Here is a 19,074-nt window from a genome sequence, read left to right as displayed (position 1 = left end):
GACTCTTCTGAAACTAGCTAGTTACCTGAAAGGAGTTCCTAACAGAAGTACAAACTAGACACAAAAGAATGCATTAAACTGTGGACATAATTCCCAAAAGAGTTAGATTCATGCAACTCTAAGATGATACTTGGGCAATTCAGACTTAGAAAAAATACTCCAAAACACCAAAGACAATTATAGAATAAAAATCTAAGATTTTAAAAAAGTTAATTCAGACTGGGCACAGTGGCTCACGTCTGTAATCCCAGCACTTTGGGAGGCTGAGGTGGGCGGATCACAAGGTCAGGAGATTGAGACTATTCTGGTTAATATGGTGAAACCCCATCTCTACCAAAAATACAAAAAATTAGCCGGGCGTGGTGGCCCGTGCCTGTAGTCCCAGCGACTTGGGAGGCTGAGGCAGGAGAATCGCTTGAACCCAGGAAGCGGCGGTTACAGTGAGCTGAGATCACACCACTGCACTCCAGTCTGGGTGACAGAGCGAGACTCTGCCTTTAAAAAAAAAAAAAAAGTTAATTCAATCACTTTAGCCTGTATTACATCTGTAAAACTAGCAGACTTTCATCTTAATACCAAGGGTTTCAGTCAATGTCCACAATACTCTATTTCTCAAAAACTTTCATTACCAGTAAAAAAAAAAGATAACCTTATTTAAAAAGTCCCTCAACGCCTACTAACTATAAAAACAAATTCAAATGCCAATGGAACCAGGTAAGTAACATCATTCATTAAATGCATGACGTTGTATTGGTAACAGAGTGAATCAGAGGATAATGAATTAGAGTCCGCAATCTAAAATATTTTTCTAAATCTCTTGCAAAAATCTGAAATCAAAGTTGTCTAGATAAACCAGAAATCTGTACTTTAATGTGGAATTTCCCAGTTTTTAAAAAGTTGGCAACTTATCACAGAGATATATATAGTATGAGCAAAAGAATTTGGCCTGGGCTCTCAAGCTTGAAATTTTTGCTCGAATGATTCATGCATAGTGGTACCTAAAAAGCTACTATAATGTTGGACCACTGGATTAAAAATTTGCCCCCTACCCCCAACACATCCTTTGAGGATGACATTAATTGGGGTACAAGGTGCTACACCCCAACCGGATAGTCAGTCTTACAACTCATTTAGCCATGTTGTTTCTAACTAAAACCTAATCAGAATCTTTTAGAAAAGGTTGTATTTTATTAACACAAAATACTAACATAATAGGAAAAATAAAAGTATTATGCATATCATCTATCAGTGATTGGTTAACTGGTCCTTTAAAATCTCTTTCTTTGACTTTGATCTCAAACAACTAGAACAGAGAAAAGTCAAACATGTTTCTCACCATTAAAAGATACTCCACTGCTCTGTCAGGGTTGTTGAAACTGGCTCTCAGGGCTGCAATTACTTGCTCTCGTTCATAGCCCATTGACATGATCTCAGTGACCATATTCTCATAAGACTGACCTGTCACTAAAAAGGGAGGGTGGACAAGAAAGAAAAGGAACATTTAATAAATAAGCATTCTCTATACATTTCTTGATTCACATATACAACATTTCAGGCACTGCTGTACTAGGAATACAAAGATGAGTAACAGTATAAATTATAACATATATGTATTAGGTAATGGTTCCCCAAAGATGCCCCTGGTTTGATCACTGGAAGCTATAAATAAGTTATATGGCAAAGGGAATTGAGGTTATAGATAAAATTAAGGATGCTAATCAGCTGACTTTAAGATAGAGACCTCATTCTGGGTTATTCAGGCGGGTCCAACGTAATGACAAGAATCCTTAAGAATAGTAGAAGGTGGCAGAAGAGAGGGTCAGAGAAACAGGTGTGAGGAGGAGAAGACAAAAGCAGGATGAGAGATGCTATGCTGTTGCCTCTGAAGATGAAGAAAATGGCCACAAGCTAAGGTATGTGAACAGTCTCTAGAAGCTGAACCGGATCAGGAAAAAAAATTCCTCCCTGGAGTCTCCAGAAAGGAATGCTGACCCTGATTTTAGCACAGTGAGCCCTGTGTCAGACTTCTATAGTACTAGAAGACAGTTAACCTGTGTTGTTTCACACCACTAAGTTTGTGGTAACTTACTACAGTAGCAACAGGAAATTCATATAATATGTTTCATAGTACAACAGAAAATGAGGTACAAAGGTAAGGGAGAATTAGCAGGAGATCAGAGAAGGCAACCGGTAAGAAGAGACATTGATTTCTGAAAACATGCTGGTGAAGGGACGGCATTTCAACAATTAACTCTGATGCAACAAGTTCAGTTTCCTTTTGACACCTTATATAACCAAAACAGTGGGGAAAGAGCAGTTAGGAGCTAGAAAGTTAAAATCCTGTACACTATACAAAGTTGGCAAAATGCCCTAAATACTACCATTTCAACAAGTAACTTCTTACAGACTCCTATCCTCCCTCCTTTCAGCACAGACAACACGCTGAATAAATTAAAGTTATTTCTCTCATAAACTTACCTCACTTAAAACTATCCTTTCTTCCACTTGCTTTCTAGGACCATTACCTTTACTGTCACCTCACAAAACTGAATTTGGTTATCCTCTCTCTTCTCCACCAATACCTTTCCCCCTCTATGTGATTATCCCACCAATACCTTTCCCCCTCTATGTGATTATCCTGGGTCAGTAGTTAATTACATCCTATATTTCATCGTAAAACAAAAACACACCTCCCTCCTTTTTTTTTTTAGAAAAAGAATAATAAGAAAAAGAATAAAGAAGAGGAAGAAAGAGAAAGAGGAAGAGGGAGAGAGAATGGGGGTATTGCTTTGCTGCCCGGGCTAGAATGCAGTCTAAATATAGGTATGCCTATAATTGTCCTTAATAATGGAGACATGAAAGAAAATGAGGGAAGAGAGTAACAAACAAGGAGCCAACCAACATTTCGTTTAAACTTCTAAGTTGATATGATGTGGTACTGATAAGAGTGTATATTTTGTGTAAGGTGGAGAGTTCTATAAATGTTAATTACGTTTACTTGTTCCAGATCTGAGTTCAAGTCCTGGATATCGTTGTTAATTTTCTGTCTCATTGATCTGTCTAATATTAATGTTGAAGTCTCCCACTATTATTGTGTGGGAGTCTAAGTCTCTTTATAAGTCTTGTATGTCTGGGTATTCCTGTATTGGGTGCGTATATATTTAGGACCTTTAACTCTTCTTGTTGCATTGATTCTTTTATCATTATATAATGTCCTTCTTTGCTTCTTTTGATCTTTGTTGCTTTAAATACTATTTTATCAGAGGCAAAAATTGTAACTTCTGCTTTTTATTTATTTATTTTTGCTCTCTGGTTAGTTGGTAAGTCTCTCTCCATCCTTTGTTTTGAGTCTTTGTGTATCCTTGAATGTGAGATGGGTCTGGATGCAGCATACAGTTTTAGTTTTGTGTCCAAATTGGCTGTCTGTCTTTGAATTGGGGAATTTAGTCAATTTAAATTTAGAATTAATAATGATATATGTGAGTTTGATACTGCCATTTGCCCATTAGTTGATGTAAATTCTTCATTATATTGTTGTTCTTTACTTTTTGGTATTTTTTAGTAAGGCTGATACTGTTTGTTCCTTTCTATGTATAGTGGTTCTTTCAGAAGCTCTTCTAAAGCAGGCCTGGTGGTGATGAATTCTCTGAGTGCTTGCTTGTTCACAAAAAACTTTATTTTTCCTTCACTTATGAAGCTTAGTTTGGCTGGATGTGAAATTCTTGGTTGAAAGTTCTTTTCTTTAAGGATGTTGAATATTGGTCCCCACTCTCTTCTGGCTTGTAGGGTTTCTGCTGAGAGATCTGCTGTTTAAGTCTGATAGGCTTCCCTTTGTGGGTAACCTGACCTTTCTCTCTGGCTGCCCTTAGTATTTTCTCCTTCATTTCAACCCTGGTGAATCTGACGATTATGTGCCTTGGAGTTGCTCTTCTTGAGGAATATCTTTGTGGTGTTCTCTGTATTACCTGGAGTTGAATATTATCCTGCCTAAGTTGGGAAAATTTTCCTGAATAATATCCTGAAGCATACTTTCCAGCTTGGATTCATTCTCTTCGTCACATTCAGGTACACCTATCAAGCGTAGATTAGGTCTTTTCACATAGTCCCATATTTCTTGGAGACTTTGCTCATTCCTTTTTATCCTTTTTTCTCTAATCTTGTCTTCTAGTTTTTTTTCATTAAGTTGGTCTTCGACTTCTGATATCCTTTCTTCTGCTTGATCAATTCGGCTGTTAAAACTTGTGCATACTTCACGTAGTTCTCGTATTGTGTTTTTCAGCTCCATCAATTCACTTATTTTCCTCTCTAAATTTTGTATTCTTGTTGACATTTCGTCAAACCTTTTTTCAAAGTTCTTAGTTTCTTTAGATTGTGTTATAACAAGTTCTTTTAATTCACAGAAGTTTCTTATTATCCACGTTTTGAAGCCTGCTTCTGTAATTGGAACCCACTCGTTCTCCATCAAGCCTTGTTTCGTTGCTGATGAGGAACTGGGATCCCCTGCTGAGGAAGAGGCGTTCTGATCTTGGGTATTCTCAGCCTTTTTTGACTGTTTTCTTCCCTTCGTTGTAGATTTATCCATCTGTGGTCTTTATAATTACCGTCTTTGTAATTGGGTTTCTGAGTGGACGTCCAACTTATTGATTCTCAGCGCCGAAATCTGAGCAACCCACTGCACCGACTAAATCAGCGGCGTTAAGATTGGTGGTGCTTTTCTGACTCTGCACCGAGAACCGACGCTGTGAGGCACCGGCAAAACCGCCTCGCCGGTCACAAGAGTCGCGCTGGCGACCCGTGGGGCTCCTCCGCTGGGAATCTCCTGGTGCATGAGCAACAAGAATTCATGTGAAGGTGTGGCGTCCTCTCGTTCTTTGCGTTTTCACTGGGAGCTACACTCCCGAGCTGCTAGTGATCAGCCATCTTGGATCTCTCTCCACACCTCCCTCCTTTGACTTCATCCTAATTCCTCTTTCAGGAATCATCAGCCGTCTTCCCATCACAGCCATAGCTGTGAACATGTGTCCCCTTTCTCGCATTCCACTCATTCCTCATTGCAATTCCAATTCCCCTCTCAAATGTGTTCTCCCCCATTATCTGTCTGCTCTCTTTAAACAAAAGGCACCTCTATTCACTTAAGTGCTTGAACAGAAACCCTGGTGATTTCAGTTCCTTTTCCTCTTCCTTCCACACCTGATTTACCAGCACACCTGGTAGGTTCTATCCCTAAATTACACCCCAAGCACATCTCTTCATTCTCTACTGTCATCACTGAAGACAACAAGCCCACAACAGTCTCTAGATGGGGTTACCCCGTTTCCAATTCGCCTCTGTATCTACAATCTATTCCTCAGCCAGTGCAAAAGTCAATTAAAACACACACACACAAACACACACACACACACACAGAGAAAAAAGAACCCTCATCTCATTTCTGGCCCCCAGCCCTCAGCAATCCTCTATCCACCACAGTCATCTTCCTGGGGTTATTTCACCAGGCCACACCTTTTCCTGCCCCAGAGCCTTTACACAACACCGGCAGTCTGGGATGGTCAGTTCCCTCAACATGTTTCAGTTCTATATTTAAGAGATATTGCCTAGCCATCCTACATAGCCTTTTGTCTTTTTTCTTTTTCTTTTTTTAATTGAGATGGAGTTTCGCTCTTGTTACCCAGGCTAGAGTGCAATGGCACGATCTTGGCTCACCACAACCTCCGCCTCCTGGGTTCAGGCAATTCTCCTGCTTCAGCCTCCTGAGTAGCTGGGATTATAGGCACATGCCACCATGCCCAGCTAATTTTTAGTATTTTTAGTGGAGACGGGGTTTCACCATGTTGACCAGGATGGTCTTGATCTCTTGACCTCGTGATCCACCTGCCTCGGCCTCCCAAAGTGCTGGGATTACAGGCTTGAGCCACCGCGCCTGGCCCATAGCCTTTTTTCTTTGGGGAAGCCCTTTATGCTTTTAATATCATTTATCTTTTTAAAAAAATGTTTCTTTTTTTCTTGCACCAACTGAATGAAGATTTGACTGTGTAGGAAACCATGTCATTTTGCATGTTTTGCTGATACAAAGCTGACACTCATTATCTGCTGAATATTTTTTCCTGCAGAATTTTCAAATATACAGGTGATTAATAGCTAAAAAAAAACCCCAAGTACCATGAACAGATTAAGGATTTGATATACTGCTTAAAATAATAACTTTCCTTTTCCCATCCCATAAAACAATAGTTTAATATTTATTTTCATATCTATTCATATAGTTCGAGAACAAAGCAACTCTAGAATGAATACACTTTCAGTAACCACTTTCCAGATACAGAAATCAGTATCAACACAAACAAAATTAAGAGCTACAGAAAATAAGAACTGCACTATTTTGACATGATGTTTCTGATTTAGTTCTCTCTCACTACTTCATTTAAAAAGTTTAGTTTCAACTCCTTTAAAATACGAGGCCGCGGCTCAGAGAGATTAATAATTTGGAAGAAGTATTAAGTCATGGTGCAGAGATACAAACGCAGACTGAGAGTCAAGAGTCTTCACATCTAATCAGTACACTATGACTCCTAAAATTATGTTTGAGTTAAATTATAAAACCTCAAAAATATCCATAAGCAGTGTGATATGTTTTAGATCTTAAAATTCTGAAAACAAATGACTGTAAAAAGAACTAGGGAGGCTGGGTATGTGGCTCATGCCTATAATCCGAACACTTTGGGAGGCCAAGGCAGGTGGATCATCTAAGATCCAGAGTTCGAGACAGCCTGGCCAACATGGTGAAACCTCATTTCTACTAAAAATACAAAAATTAGCTGGGTGTGGTAGTGGGCACCTGTAATCCTAGTTACTCAGGAGGCTTAAGTTGCAGTGAGCCAAGATTGTACCACTGCACTCCAACCTGGGTGACAGAGTGAGACTCCATCTTAAAACAAAAACAAAAACAAAAAAACTAGAGAGACTGGACAAGGAACAGAGTTAATGAGGAAAAAGACGTGGCGATAAAGAACCTTACATTTGTTATTCAGAATAAGCTTTGAACATATTACCTGATTCAAATTATACTACCAGGCTATTGTAACCAAAACAGCATGGTACTTCTAATAAAAACAGACATATCTATCAGTGGAACAGAACAGAGAACCCAGAAATAAAGCTGCATACACCTACAACCAAACTGATCTTCAAGAAAGTGAACAAAAACATACACCAGGCAAAGGACACTCCACTAAACAAATGGTGCTGGGAAACTGAACAGCCGTATTTAGAAGAATGAAACTAGATCCACACCTCTCACCAAACATAAAAGTTAACTCAAAACAGATTAAAGCCTAAATATTAAGAGCTGAAACTACAAAAAATCTAGAAGAACTCTTCTGGACACTGGCTTAGGCCATCTAACAAACTGCTATTATCCAGAATCTATAAGAACTTAAACATCAAGAAAAAAACAACTAGCCCCATTAAAAAGTGGGCAAAAAACATGGACATTTTTCAAAAGAAGACATACAAGTGGCCAAGAAACATGAAAAAATGCTCAACATCACCAATCCTCAGAGAAATGCAAATTAAAACCATGAGATGCCCCATCTTTTAACAGTAAGAATGGCTATTATTAAAAAGTCAAAAAACAAATGTTGGCAAGGATGCGGAGAAAACAGAATGCTTATACGCTGCTGGTGGGAATGTCAATTAGTGTATCCTTCAAGGAAAACAGTATGGAGATTTCTCAAACAACTTAAAAACAGAATTATCATTTAATCCAGAAATCCTACTACCATGTATACACACCCAAAGGGAAATAAATCATTACATCAAAAAGATACGTGTACTTGTATGTTAATCATAGCATTATTCACAATAATAAAGATAGGGAATCCTCAACAAAGAATGGGATAAAATGTGGAATCTGTGTGTGTGTGTGTGTGTGTGTGTAGTAATAGTACTCGGCCATAAAAAAGAAATATCTTTTTTATAGCAACATGAATAGAACTGTGAAGGCTACTATCCTAAATGAAGTAATTCAGAAACAGTCAAATACCACATGCCCTCACTTACAAGTGGGAGCTGAACAATAGGCACAGATCATGTAGAGTGGAATAAAAGACACTGGAAACTACAAAAGGAAAGTGGAGTGTGGGTTCAAAAATTACCTGTTTGATACAGTTCATTATTCAGGTGCTACACCAAAAGCCCAAACTTCACCACCACATAAAATATGCATGTAAGAAATCTGTACTTGTACCCCTAAATATATATAAATTTTAAAAATTAAAAATAATAAGCTTTGGACTTATCTTCTAGGTCACAAGGAACTATTAAAGGAATTAACAAAGACCCCATTAGATTTGCCTTGTAGAAAATCCAATCTGGTAAGGAAGAGGTAGACCAAATGGTTAAGGACAATGTAAGCATATGGGGATGGGGAGGGGGAAGGGGAAGGAAAAGAAACAGATTCATCAGGCCAAAAGAGGCAGAGGTGAATGAATGAATGGTGGTGCAAGTAAGAAGAGGAACAAAGAAAAGAATCAGATGGAAAAATAAAAAATGAGTCAGTTTGGAATCTAGGGTCATGGAGTTTCTAAGTTTTTTGGTTGACAGTGTCAAGACACGAGTGTGGGAGTTCAGAGGGAGATCTGTACTGTATAATTTGGGGAATCCATATAGAATATAGATGGTACTGGCCATTCCTACAGTTTAAACTTTGGCCTAGAATGGAACCACAGAAAACTCATACATTTAATGGTCAGGTAAAATAAAATGAACTAACTAGAAAGCCTGAGAAGGAAGAGCCTGACCTATGCATCAGGAAAAGAGTGGTATCACAGAAATCAAAGAAGGAAAATTTACAGAAGCAGGGTTAATTTGTGCAGCAACAACAGAAATCAGAAAAAAACAAAATAAGCAGGGAATTAACATAGAGACTCGAGTAAATTAAAGATGAAAACGTAGAGGGATCCTGAGACCATTAAGTCGAGAATGGGAAGTAAGACATCGTCACAGAGGTTTAAGTATAGCAGCAACAGCTATAGCCATGGCCTCCCAGGCTCCCACTCAGGAGCATTAACGCATTCCAGCTGCAGCAGCAGTGACCACAACCAGAGCCTACAGCACCATCAGGGGCAAGAGCCAGCTGGCTCCAGCCCAGAGGCCACACACAGTTTACTGATTTCTGGGTAATGCTATTCTCCAGCCTTTCCAACTCCTAACCATTTCCTAAAATTAATCCTTTCCCTGTTTGCGATAGAGTCATTTCTGTTTTCCTGGCTGGAGACTCATACAGTATTTGCTGGCAGAGTAGTTCTAAGACACTGTTCCTCAAAGATGAAAATCTGGGGTTGGCACACCCAGGCGATCTTAGATTGATTAAACTACTGTTTTGCCACTACGTATATGCACCATTTTCCACAGCAATGAGGGCATCATGGAGTTCCAGCCCAATTAGGTCAGAGGTACTACTGCTGCTGGAACCCTGCTACTGTAGAAGCTAAGCAGGAATCCAGAAGCCTGTACTGCATCGAAGTTGCTGTTTCTACCTATTTCTCGCTTTCTCCCTTCCTGCCATGGGAAAGAAGTACTCTTACTTCCTTAAGAGTACCAAAGACTAGGAATGGAGTTGTTAGCCAATAAACCAGTTGTTAGCAGGAACTGTATCAGATGCTACAACAGGAAGAAAAAAAAAGCTGCTTCATTTTAACAGATTGGGATGATGGGAGATGGACAGGCATTATTCAGCAGATAAAACTAAAAGTAGGGATAAAAAGGCATTTTTGCCACAAGCCAATGCAAGCAACAAGATGTAGATGGGAATGTATAGTGCCATTAAGTTGGAATTAAGTCTGAAGGGGAATACACATGAAGTGTGAGGCAGATCTAGAAAAATTTCATACCCATTTCAAAGACCCTTTGTAATAAACACATACACAGAAACTATGTAAGGATCATATCTGAAATTTACATCTGGAAAATAGAAATTTATTTGCTTTAACAAAGTATGTTCAACTCAGAACAAGTTTTAAAGAACTCAATACATAAATATTAATTTAAAAGTCTTTAGTAACATTATTAATTACCTAAATCAATCATTTTACAGCTTGATTACAAACAGCCATGCAAATTATTAACTTACTTATCATGCTCTAGAAAAGTGAAACCTCTGATCTCCTATAGGTTTATAAGGAAAAGTAGATACTTACCAAGTGCACTTGTTGCATCTTCAAAAAGGTTTGACCGAGAAGAATCGCCTGATGTACTATAAAAGGATTTTAGAAAAATCACATTTTAAAAAGAATATAAAATTTAATTTACATGAGTTTAGTAACTCTCCAATTTTTAAGGAGATTCTTTGATTTTAACTAAATATAAAAGTCTGACTACAGTATTTAAACTGTTCCTTCTAGATTAAATCCAAAAGCTTTATCAACAGCATTTGTGGTTTGGGAAAAATTTTCAATCTTGGTACTCCTTCTATCTGAGAATCCATCATTTAAAATGTCCAAAGATATAAAAAAATAATATCCTAACAGATAGGTAAAAGATAATGCATAATTATTTATCTGAAAGAATTTACATGAGAAGTTAAATAGTTTATAAATCAAGCCACACCAGAAGAAATATCAAAAGCAGTATATAAAAAAATAGCACATGGAGAAACCAAATTAGGCTAGAAAGCTTTCACATAATGAGATCTTATAGGTAAGTTCTAAATGAGGAAACTGAAAGAAGGCATTCAAATAAAGAAATATATAGCATATGCAAAAAAGTTAGATAAGGGCTAAATCTAAGTTTAAATGTAATGGAAACCAGTTCAAAAAGATTACGTTTCTCTTGGGGAACTACAGAGAAGTCTGCAATAGAAAAAATTATGAAAGACCATGAAAAACAGGCCAAAGAAAAAGAACTGAAGTTTACAACAGTGGTAAAGGTAGTAGTTAGAAGTTTAAATTAAAATACACACTTAGACCTGTGTCTCAGTTAAAAAGAACACACACATTATATTTCAATTCTCAGAAAGCCCTTGGTAGTATAGTAAGAGTAGAAAACCCAAGTCTGGATTCATAAATTACTTAACCTTTCTAAGCCTCAGTTTCTTCATCAGTACAATGTCAACGACAGTATCATATACTCCCAAGTGTTGCGGGTAGGGCTATGCTAGTATGGTGCTTAGCAAAGTGTTTGGCATCCTAACACCCAATAGGAATATTATGATCAATACTTTGGTATAATTTTTAAGTTCTTCATTAAATATACAGTAAAACTAATATGGATAAAATTTCAAAAAGCACACTATATAAAAACTAAATTTTTCTAACCCTAACCCAGAGACAACCACTATGACACCAGTTTCTATTTAAAAGAATAACTTGTGTCTTGCTTTGGGTTTTTTTTTTTTTAAGCTCTTTTTTTTAACTTAACAATTATTCTTGTCTGCACAATCAAATCTACTTCAATTTCTTCCCACAGATGCACAATATTTCATTTAGAAGACCAAATCAAGCTCTTATTAAGGCATGTGTAGTCTGGTTTTCTGCACTGAAATTCTTTCTACAGTCAAATTTGTCAAACTTTCCTGTTACAGATTTTTTTGGTTGTCTTGCTTAGGAATAACTTCTCAAAGTGAAGTTCTTTTTTTCCCTTGTTCTCCATTAAGTTTAAAGCTTTGCTTTTACATTAAATCCATATCCATCTATAATTTATTTTTGCAAGTGTATAGTACGAGGAGTCATTCTTTTTCCAATCCAGATGGTGAGATCTCAGCATTTTCCCAACATTGTTCTGAAATTGTATCTTTATTTTATATTAAGTTCCTGTATCTCTTTGGGTCAATTTCCAAGTTACTGTTGAAATTTCCAATTTCCCTCAACAATCTTTCTAATATGAGCCATTCTAAACTTTTTTTTTTGAGACAAGAGTTTCACTCTTGTTACCCAAGCTGGAGTGCAATGGCACGATCTCGGCTCACCGCAACCTCCGCCTCCTGGGTTCAGGCAATTCTCCTGCCTCAGCCTCCTGAGTAGCTGGGATTACAGGCACGCGCCACCATGCCCAGCTAATGTTAGTATTTTTAGTAGAGACGGGGTTTCACCATGTTGACCAGGATGGTCTCGATCTCTTGACCTTGTGATCCACCCGCCTTGGCCTCCCAAAGTGCTGGGATTACAGGCTTGAGCCACCGCGTCCAGCTCTAAACTGTTTCAATCATTACTGTGTAATACATTTTAAAATCCATTCAGACTCGTCTCCCTCAGAATTTACACTATTATCATACACTGTTTTTAAAAAGTTCTCTTTAAACAGCACAGATAAAACTGCGTGTACATATACTATTATTATTATTATGTACACTATTAACCACTATTCTTTAATCTTGATTCTGTCTCACTGCTTCTCCCTTCTCCAGACACAAAGGAAACCACTGGTCAGCTATGTGTCAACTCTGCCTACTTTTTTTCTACACATTAACATATATACCCATAGAAAATGTACAGTATTGTTTATGGGTTTTGTCTGGTTTATGATTATTGCCTATACTCCTTTGCAATCTGCTTTTTTTTTCACTCAATAACAAAGCCTCAAAACCATACTCATTGAATATGCTTATACAGAACATATTTTAACTATCTTGCAGTATCAGGTAGTAAGGCTTCTCAAATTTTACAAAGTCTAAGAATCCCAAGAATTCACCCGGAGGGCTTGTTGATTTCTGGGATCCACTCCTAGATAATCCTGACTTAAAGGTCCAGGGTGGCCCAATAATTCATGTCAAACACACTTTCAGTGATGCTGCTGTGGCCTATTGAATTCTACACTTTGAGAGTCCTGTTATCCACTACGAATAAACCACAGGTCAATTTAGGAATCCAATTTGTTCTTTACTACAAACAATACAGTCATGTGCACAAGTGTAGTTTCTCTCAGGTAGATATCAAGTGGAATTTGCACTGTAATAGTTTTTAAAAGAACAAAATTGACTTTAAAAAAAATCCCTAATAACAAAATGTCAGGTCAACGGCCATAAACAGACTTCCTGATACTCCACAAACTCATATCAGCTTATCTCCTGATAATTATTCACTAGGTTTTGTGCTTCACAGGATGCTAGATATTTTCCAGCAAAGATAAAGGAACATTTAAGCAGCTTGTTTTCTGAGTTTCTTTCATTTCTCTCTTCCTGTGTTATCCTTCTCTGAAGAAAAATTTTAAGAAATAAGAATAAACAGTTGGTGTAAAGTCCAACTAAGAAACTGTAGTGTCTACTTTCCTGGATCGCTGACCATCAACTTACTCATGCAACTTCTGTACGCCTGAAAAGATAATCCTGGGTCTTTTTAGAACAGGTAAGTAAAACTGCAACTCCAGGAAGAAAAATAAAAGTAGAGATAACGAACAAACAAATTTAAATTGATGGCATTAGCACATTAAAACATACTGATCAAATTTAAAATTCTCACACTGTAAGCTTTTTTTAAAAAGGAACTTAAAGCAATTAAGAGAATAAGATGCAATAAAATGTATATATAAAAAGAGAGTAAGAGGTACTATACTGACGTATTAAGTTCACAATATTTATGTGCTTTGGTGAACCAAATATTGCTAGTAGCCATTGGTGAATCAATTGGTTAAATTTTTAAGTTCCCTCTCATACACAGACCTCATCAACCGAACTTTAATGTAACAGCTTAACCTGACTCTAGGTATCCACTAGGATAAGATGGTTGAACGCATTTCCAGCTGTACACGGGAAAGATGAATCAAGTTAGGCAATGGTGTCACAGAATGTTTAAAGCAGTGTTCCAGGCAAGTAACAGGGCAAATATTTAATTGCCTAAACCCATGATTTTTCTCATGGAATCAATTACTTAGAAAGAGACCACCCGGTGAACAATGCACCAGGTGGCTTGGACTCCTCCAAACACGGTTGACTAAGTCAGACACAGAAACCACACTCAAAGGCAGAACACTAAAATGAAGGATCGCAAGTTATCTCTCTAATCACTGTCATATATATCATAACCCCTTTCTATGTCTGAAAATCCTTCCAGTCATTGCTTAGTTTTCCATCGTGTCTGATTCTGACTCCAAAGATCGAAATTACTGCCTCTGAGGTCCTGAGTTGCACTAAGTCACAAAACACAAACAGCTGCAGAGCCAGTGAAGGCTGGCCATAATATAACTCATGCTCTTAGGTCAAGTAATTGTGCTGTATGATATTCAACTAACAGAACTCTGACTTAAGCATCTGCTTTGGTCATTTTAGCTGATCATCTGGGGGCCATGGTAGGGGTGGCGGGGGGTGGGAAATCTTGTCTTAAACTGCTCAATAATCCTAACTTTCTAAGTAGTAACTTAGTTGAGGTGTTTCTGCTGTCAACTTCTCACAAGAAATTACTTCTTGCTCCTCAAATATCCAAACACTCTTTTCCTTTTTTCCCCCCTAAAGATCTACACAGGCAGAAGGTTGCTTGAATTTCTACTTAAGTTCACAAAGATACAGATATAACAGTGAAAAACTGAAACAATCCACAGGTTCAGATTACAAGAGATAACAAATACCAGAACCAAACACAATGATATTTAACAACTGAAAAGATTTACTGACATGGAAGGATGCTTATGATATATATGACAATTACCATAATACAGATCAAGTACAAACCATGATCAGGGTGGCAATGTCATGTTACAATCCTTATTCTTTTTGGTTATTTGTATTTCCTAACATTTCTACTTGAAACAAATGACTCTCACCTGCTTTCCCCTTCCCAATGTCTCCCCCTGCCCAAATCAACACAGAGTAGAGAAATCTGGATTATGAAAATCTGTACTTATATTCTCCTTAGTAAACAATCAAAATAGACACAGAATAGGTTTTAAATGTACAAAGAAAGCTTAACATAGTATAGTCAGTTTTAGCAAAACAATAATCAAAATAAATGCATGAAGTTCCTGTAAACACAGATTCTGAGACATAATTTCCTAGAATCCAGTTCCTACCTGTCAGTTGATGTTGGGCTCGTAGCCACTGGTGTCTCTGCTGGCTTTTCTGCAGGTTTCTCTTGCTTAGTTGCACTAGCAGGTGCAGGTTCAGGAGATGCCGTCACTGATGCCGGGGTGACGGATGTTGGTGTTGAAGTGGGCGCCAAAGCAGGGGTGGGGGTTGGAGCCTGAGCCACAGTTGTTACCGTGGAGGAAGTAACTGCTGTAGTGCTGGCAGGAACTGACTGCTGAGTTGTAGTTGGTGCTGGTGTTGACACTGCTTTGGGCTAAACACATTAAAAAGCAAAATACTTAGGATAAAGCCTGTACCTTTATAGGATGCCACAAAAATAGCACTAATAAGAACCGGTAACTTAAAAATAATTTTGTAAAATGACACAATAAATGATCAATATGAGCAATCTGACTCATGGTTACTTTCAAAGGTCATGAGAGCATATGTTATTTTAACTATCAACCATAATTAATTTTACCCAACAATTTGTCTTCATATCAATATAAAACAAAAAGTCAAAAATTTGAAATATATATAGTATCAAAAAAAAAAATCACAACATTTTCCAAAAAAATTTCATGTACCTGGTTTTTTTTGAGACGGAGTTTCGCTCGTTACCCAGGCTGGAGTGCAATGGCGGAATTTCAGCTCACCGCAATCTCTGCCTCCTGGGTTCAAGCAATTCTCCTGCCTCAGCCTCCTGAGTAGCTGGGATTATAGGCACGTGCCACCATGCCCAGCTAACTTTTTTTTCTGTATTTTTAGTAGAGACGGGGTTTCACCATGTTGACCAGGATGGTCTCGATCTCTTGACCTCATGATCCACCCGCCTCAGCCTCCCAAAGTGCTGGGATTACAGGTTTGAGTTACCGTGGCCGGCCCGTACCTGGGTTTTAACTTTAAAGTATCTAACACCACTTAAAAGCATTACCAACATAATTTTCTTTTTTAATTTTAAAGACAGGGTCTTGCTACAATTGCCCAGGCTGGTCTTGAATTCCTGGCCTCAAGCAACCCTCCCTCCGCCACCTCCCAAAAACTGCTAGGATTACAGGCATAAACTACTACACCCAGCCCAAAATAATGTTCCTGAAATGGCAGTATAAATGTTTATTTATGAACATGTCAAATATTCTGCTGTACTGTATTTTAGAAGAGGGAGGAAAATCCCAAAACTGACTACAAACCAACAGGTCCAAGTACAAACAGATTCACAATATTTTGAGATGTACAGTTAAGCAGAAAAATAAAGGCCAAATTAAGTTACCTCCATGTGCTCAGCACTTTCTGAACTGGAATTAGAGCCATAAAGCTTCCCACAGAGTAAAAAACAATTAGCTGACCACTGAACAAGGCTTTGAACTACACTGGGTCCACTTATATAATAATTATTTTTAATATAAGTTACTCTGAGTGTGTGTGCCTTGCCTTCTACCTCCTCCATCTCTGCCATCTTGAGACAGCAAGACCAACCCTTCCTCTTTCTCAGCCTACTCAATGTGAAGAAAGAGATGAAGACCTTCACGATGATCCACTTAGAGAACACTAAAAAATTTTCTCTTGTGATTTTCTTTACATTTTTATTTTTTGTTTTGAGAGAGGGTCTCACTCTACCACCCAGGCTGGAAAGCAGTGGTGTGATCACAGCTCAATGCAGCCTCGACCTCCTAACACTTCTGCCTCAGCTACTGCTCCCACCCCCGCCACCATGCAGCTGGGACTCTGGGCTCACACTATCACTCCCCACTATTTTTTTATTTTGGGTAGAAACAGAGTTTCGCCATCTTACCCAGGTCCTCCTCCAACTCCTAAGCTCAAGTGATCCGCCCACCTCATCCTCCCAAGTTGCAGAGATTACAGGCGTCAGCCACCATACCAGGCCATCATTTTCTTAAGTTTCTCTAGCTTACTTTAATATAGTACTATCATACATGTAACATACAAAACATGTATTAATTCAATGTTTATGTTATCAGTAAGGCTTCTGGTTAAGAGTAGGCTACCGTAGGTAAGTTTTAGGCAAATCAAAAGTTACATGTAGATTTCTGACTGTAGGGGAGAAGCTGGCACTCCTAACCCTTAGTGGTGTTCAAGGGTCAACTGTAAATTTGTAAAAATCATACTACACAAGTTTTAATCTCCTAAGGCCTACCAAAGCTCACTACTTGTTTAGTTCATAACTTTCCCAAGGACAAAAGGTAACTGTTTTGGTGGAAGACAGAGCTTAAATTCAACACAATCTGCCACAAGCATAAATAAACTCTAAAACCAATGAGCTGCCTTTTGTCTTTTTCATTTGAGCTAATAAAGATACTGGGGGGAAAAAAAGACTAGTGAAAGACAGGTCTTAAAAAAATGCTAGTAGCATTACGCCCTTCCTTTCCTATGTAGCTTAACTTTCTTAACAGCCGATATAATATTCTGCAGATTATTAATGTTCTGAAACTTCAATTAGCTGAAATCCTCAAGTCACTCTGGATCCTCAGTTATTCTGGATAAACTGGAGCTTCATAGAGGTAAAAATTCAAAGTTTTAAGCATCAAAACTTTATAATAACCAATCTAGATAAAAATGTATTTTAAAACATGGTATACTCATTTAATATTTTCCTTATTTGTTATCAAAATAATATTGCAATATAACTTGGCTTCAAGATTCCTACTGCCAAGGACATACTTTACTCTAAAAAGTACCAAGCCCCTCTCTGCATTTTAGTTTTTATTCTTGCTTTTGATCTTAGTAGCTTGTTCTTTCCCTTTTTTGTATTAATAAGGTCAATTCTCAGTGCTTCCATAATGCCTTACTATAGCAGCCTTCCGTCCCTTCTTATAGCTGTCCTCTACTATTAACTTCAAAATAAAATAATCATAAATATCATTAGAATCTTATGTAATATTAGGAATGAAAGACTAAGGAAAAACTCAGGAATTGTATGTAATATAATAGGCTTCAAGTATCTATTCCTCAAATATATGTACCTATTGACATTTTTTCTGCTTATTAGTTGTGTTCTAAATAGTCATGATTACTGCAATATTAAAAGAAAAGACGAGTGACAAAACATGTTCAAATGTGTGGCTATCACATTTCCTATTATGTACTATGTATGCTAAATCTAGAGAGAATAGCATTCAAGTCTTAAAAGGGAAGCAAATTCTGGCACATGCTATAACATAGATGAACCTTGATAACATTATATTAAGTGAAATAAGCCAGTCACAAAAAGGCAAATACCACAGAATTCCACTTATATGATGGTGACAGTTGCAAAACAATGTTACTATGTAATTGAACTATAAACTTAAAATGATTAAACTGGAAATTCATTATGTATATTTTACCACAGACCTAGATGATACAAACCCAGATGATACAAGGTTTCCTCACGATTCTGCTTCTGTTTTTAAAGCTTAACATATAATTAAGTTCCTCAGTAAAGCAAAATCAATATTCGTAATGGATTAAAAAATGTTCAAGTTCAACACATGTAAACTATTTAGCTGCTTTTTGTTTCCCAGTACAAAAGTATGTGATAATTAAAATTTATTCAACTCTATTTTCTACTACTAACTATTTTGTGACTTAAGAACTCACATTTATTCCACTTTCGGCCTTTGAGAAATTGGTTTCAATTAGTGATTTAAACTTATTTTCAGTGCTACAAGGAACACTGTTCTTTCTCAGATTATGTCAATCCAATCCTAAAAATGAATGTCATGAGTACTTCTCCATTTGTCTCTTAATTCTACACTGCATGATTATATAACTTAAATTAACTACATACATAAGGTAGTCTTTTCTTCCTCACGAAAATCATTCCATCATTTCTTTCGTTACCTTTTCCTAAGTTTCTAAAAGCATATTCTTTCGCTAAGAAATAGCACTGTAATAACTAGCTTACATGCTTTTTAGCCTTGAGGAATTTGTTAGGACTAGTGCATAATTTAGCAAGTCTATTTAAGGCAAGCTTATAAAAACTACAGAATAAACATTTATTCAATTTCTAAGCACATTTTAAAAGAATTACGTAAGTGATTTCAAAACTCTAGCAATAATTTTAACATGACATTTTATATTTGTTT

At 37.3% G+C, this 19,074-nt stretch overlaps 1 protein-coding gene across 2 annotated transcripts in view; it reads right to left on the bottom strand.

The window, feature by feature from the left end:
• The window catches only part of RAD23B (RAD23 homolog B, nucleotide excision repair protein), a 51,263-nt gene that overhangs the window by 11,794 nt on the left and 20,395 nt on the right, over window positions 1–19,074 (bottom strand). For both annotated transcript variants that reach the window (XM_010335991.3, XM_074395131.1), the window contains 3 exons: window positions 14,995–15,263; window positions 10,197–10,252; window positions 1,337–1,464 (listed from right to left, as the gene is read on the bottom strand). In XM_010335991.3, the coding sequence (XP_010334293.1) occupies window positions 1,337–1,464; window positions 10,197–10,252; window positions 14,995–15,263 (453 nt within the window). The remainder of the gene's footprint in view (window positions 1–1,336; window positions 1,465–10,196; window positions 10,253–14,994; window positions 15,264–19,074) is intronic.

This window comes from Saimiri boliviensis, chromosome 2 (genome assembly GCF_048565385.1).
Source record: "Saimiri boliviensis isolate mSaiBol1 chromosome 2, mSaiBol1.pri, whole genome shotgun sequence".
NCBI lineage: Eukaryota > Metazoa > Chordata > Mammalia > Primates > Cebidae > Saimiri > Saimiri boliviensis.
This window is presented reverse-complemented; position numbering and strand designations above follow the sequence as displayed.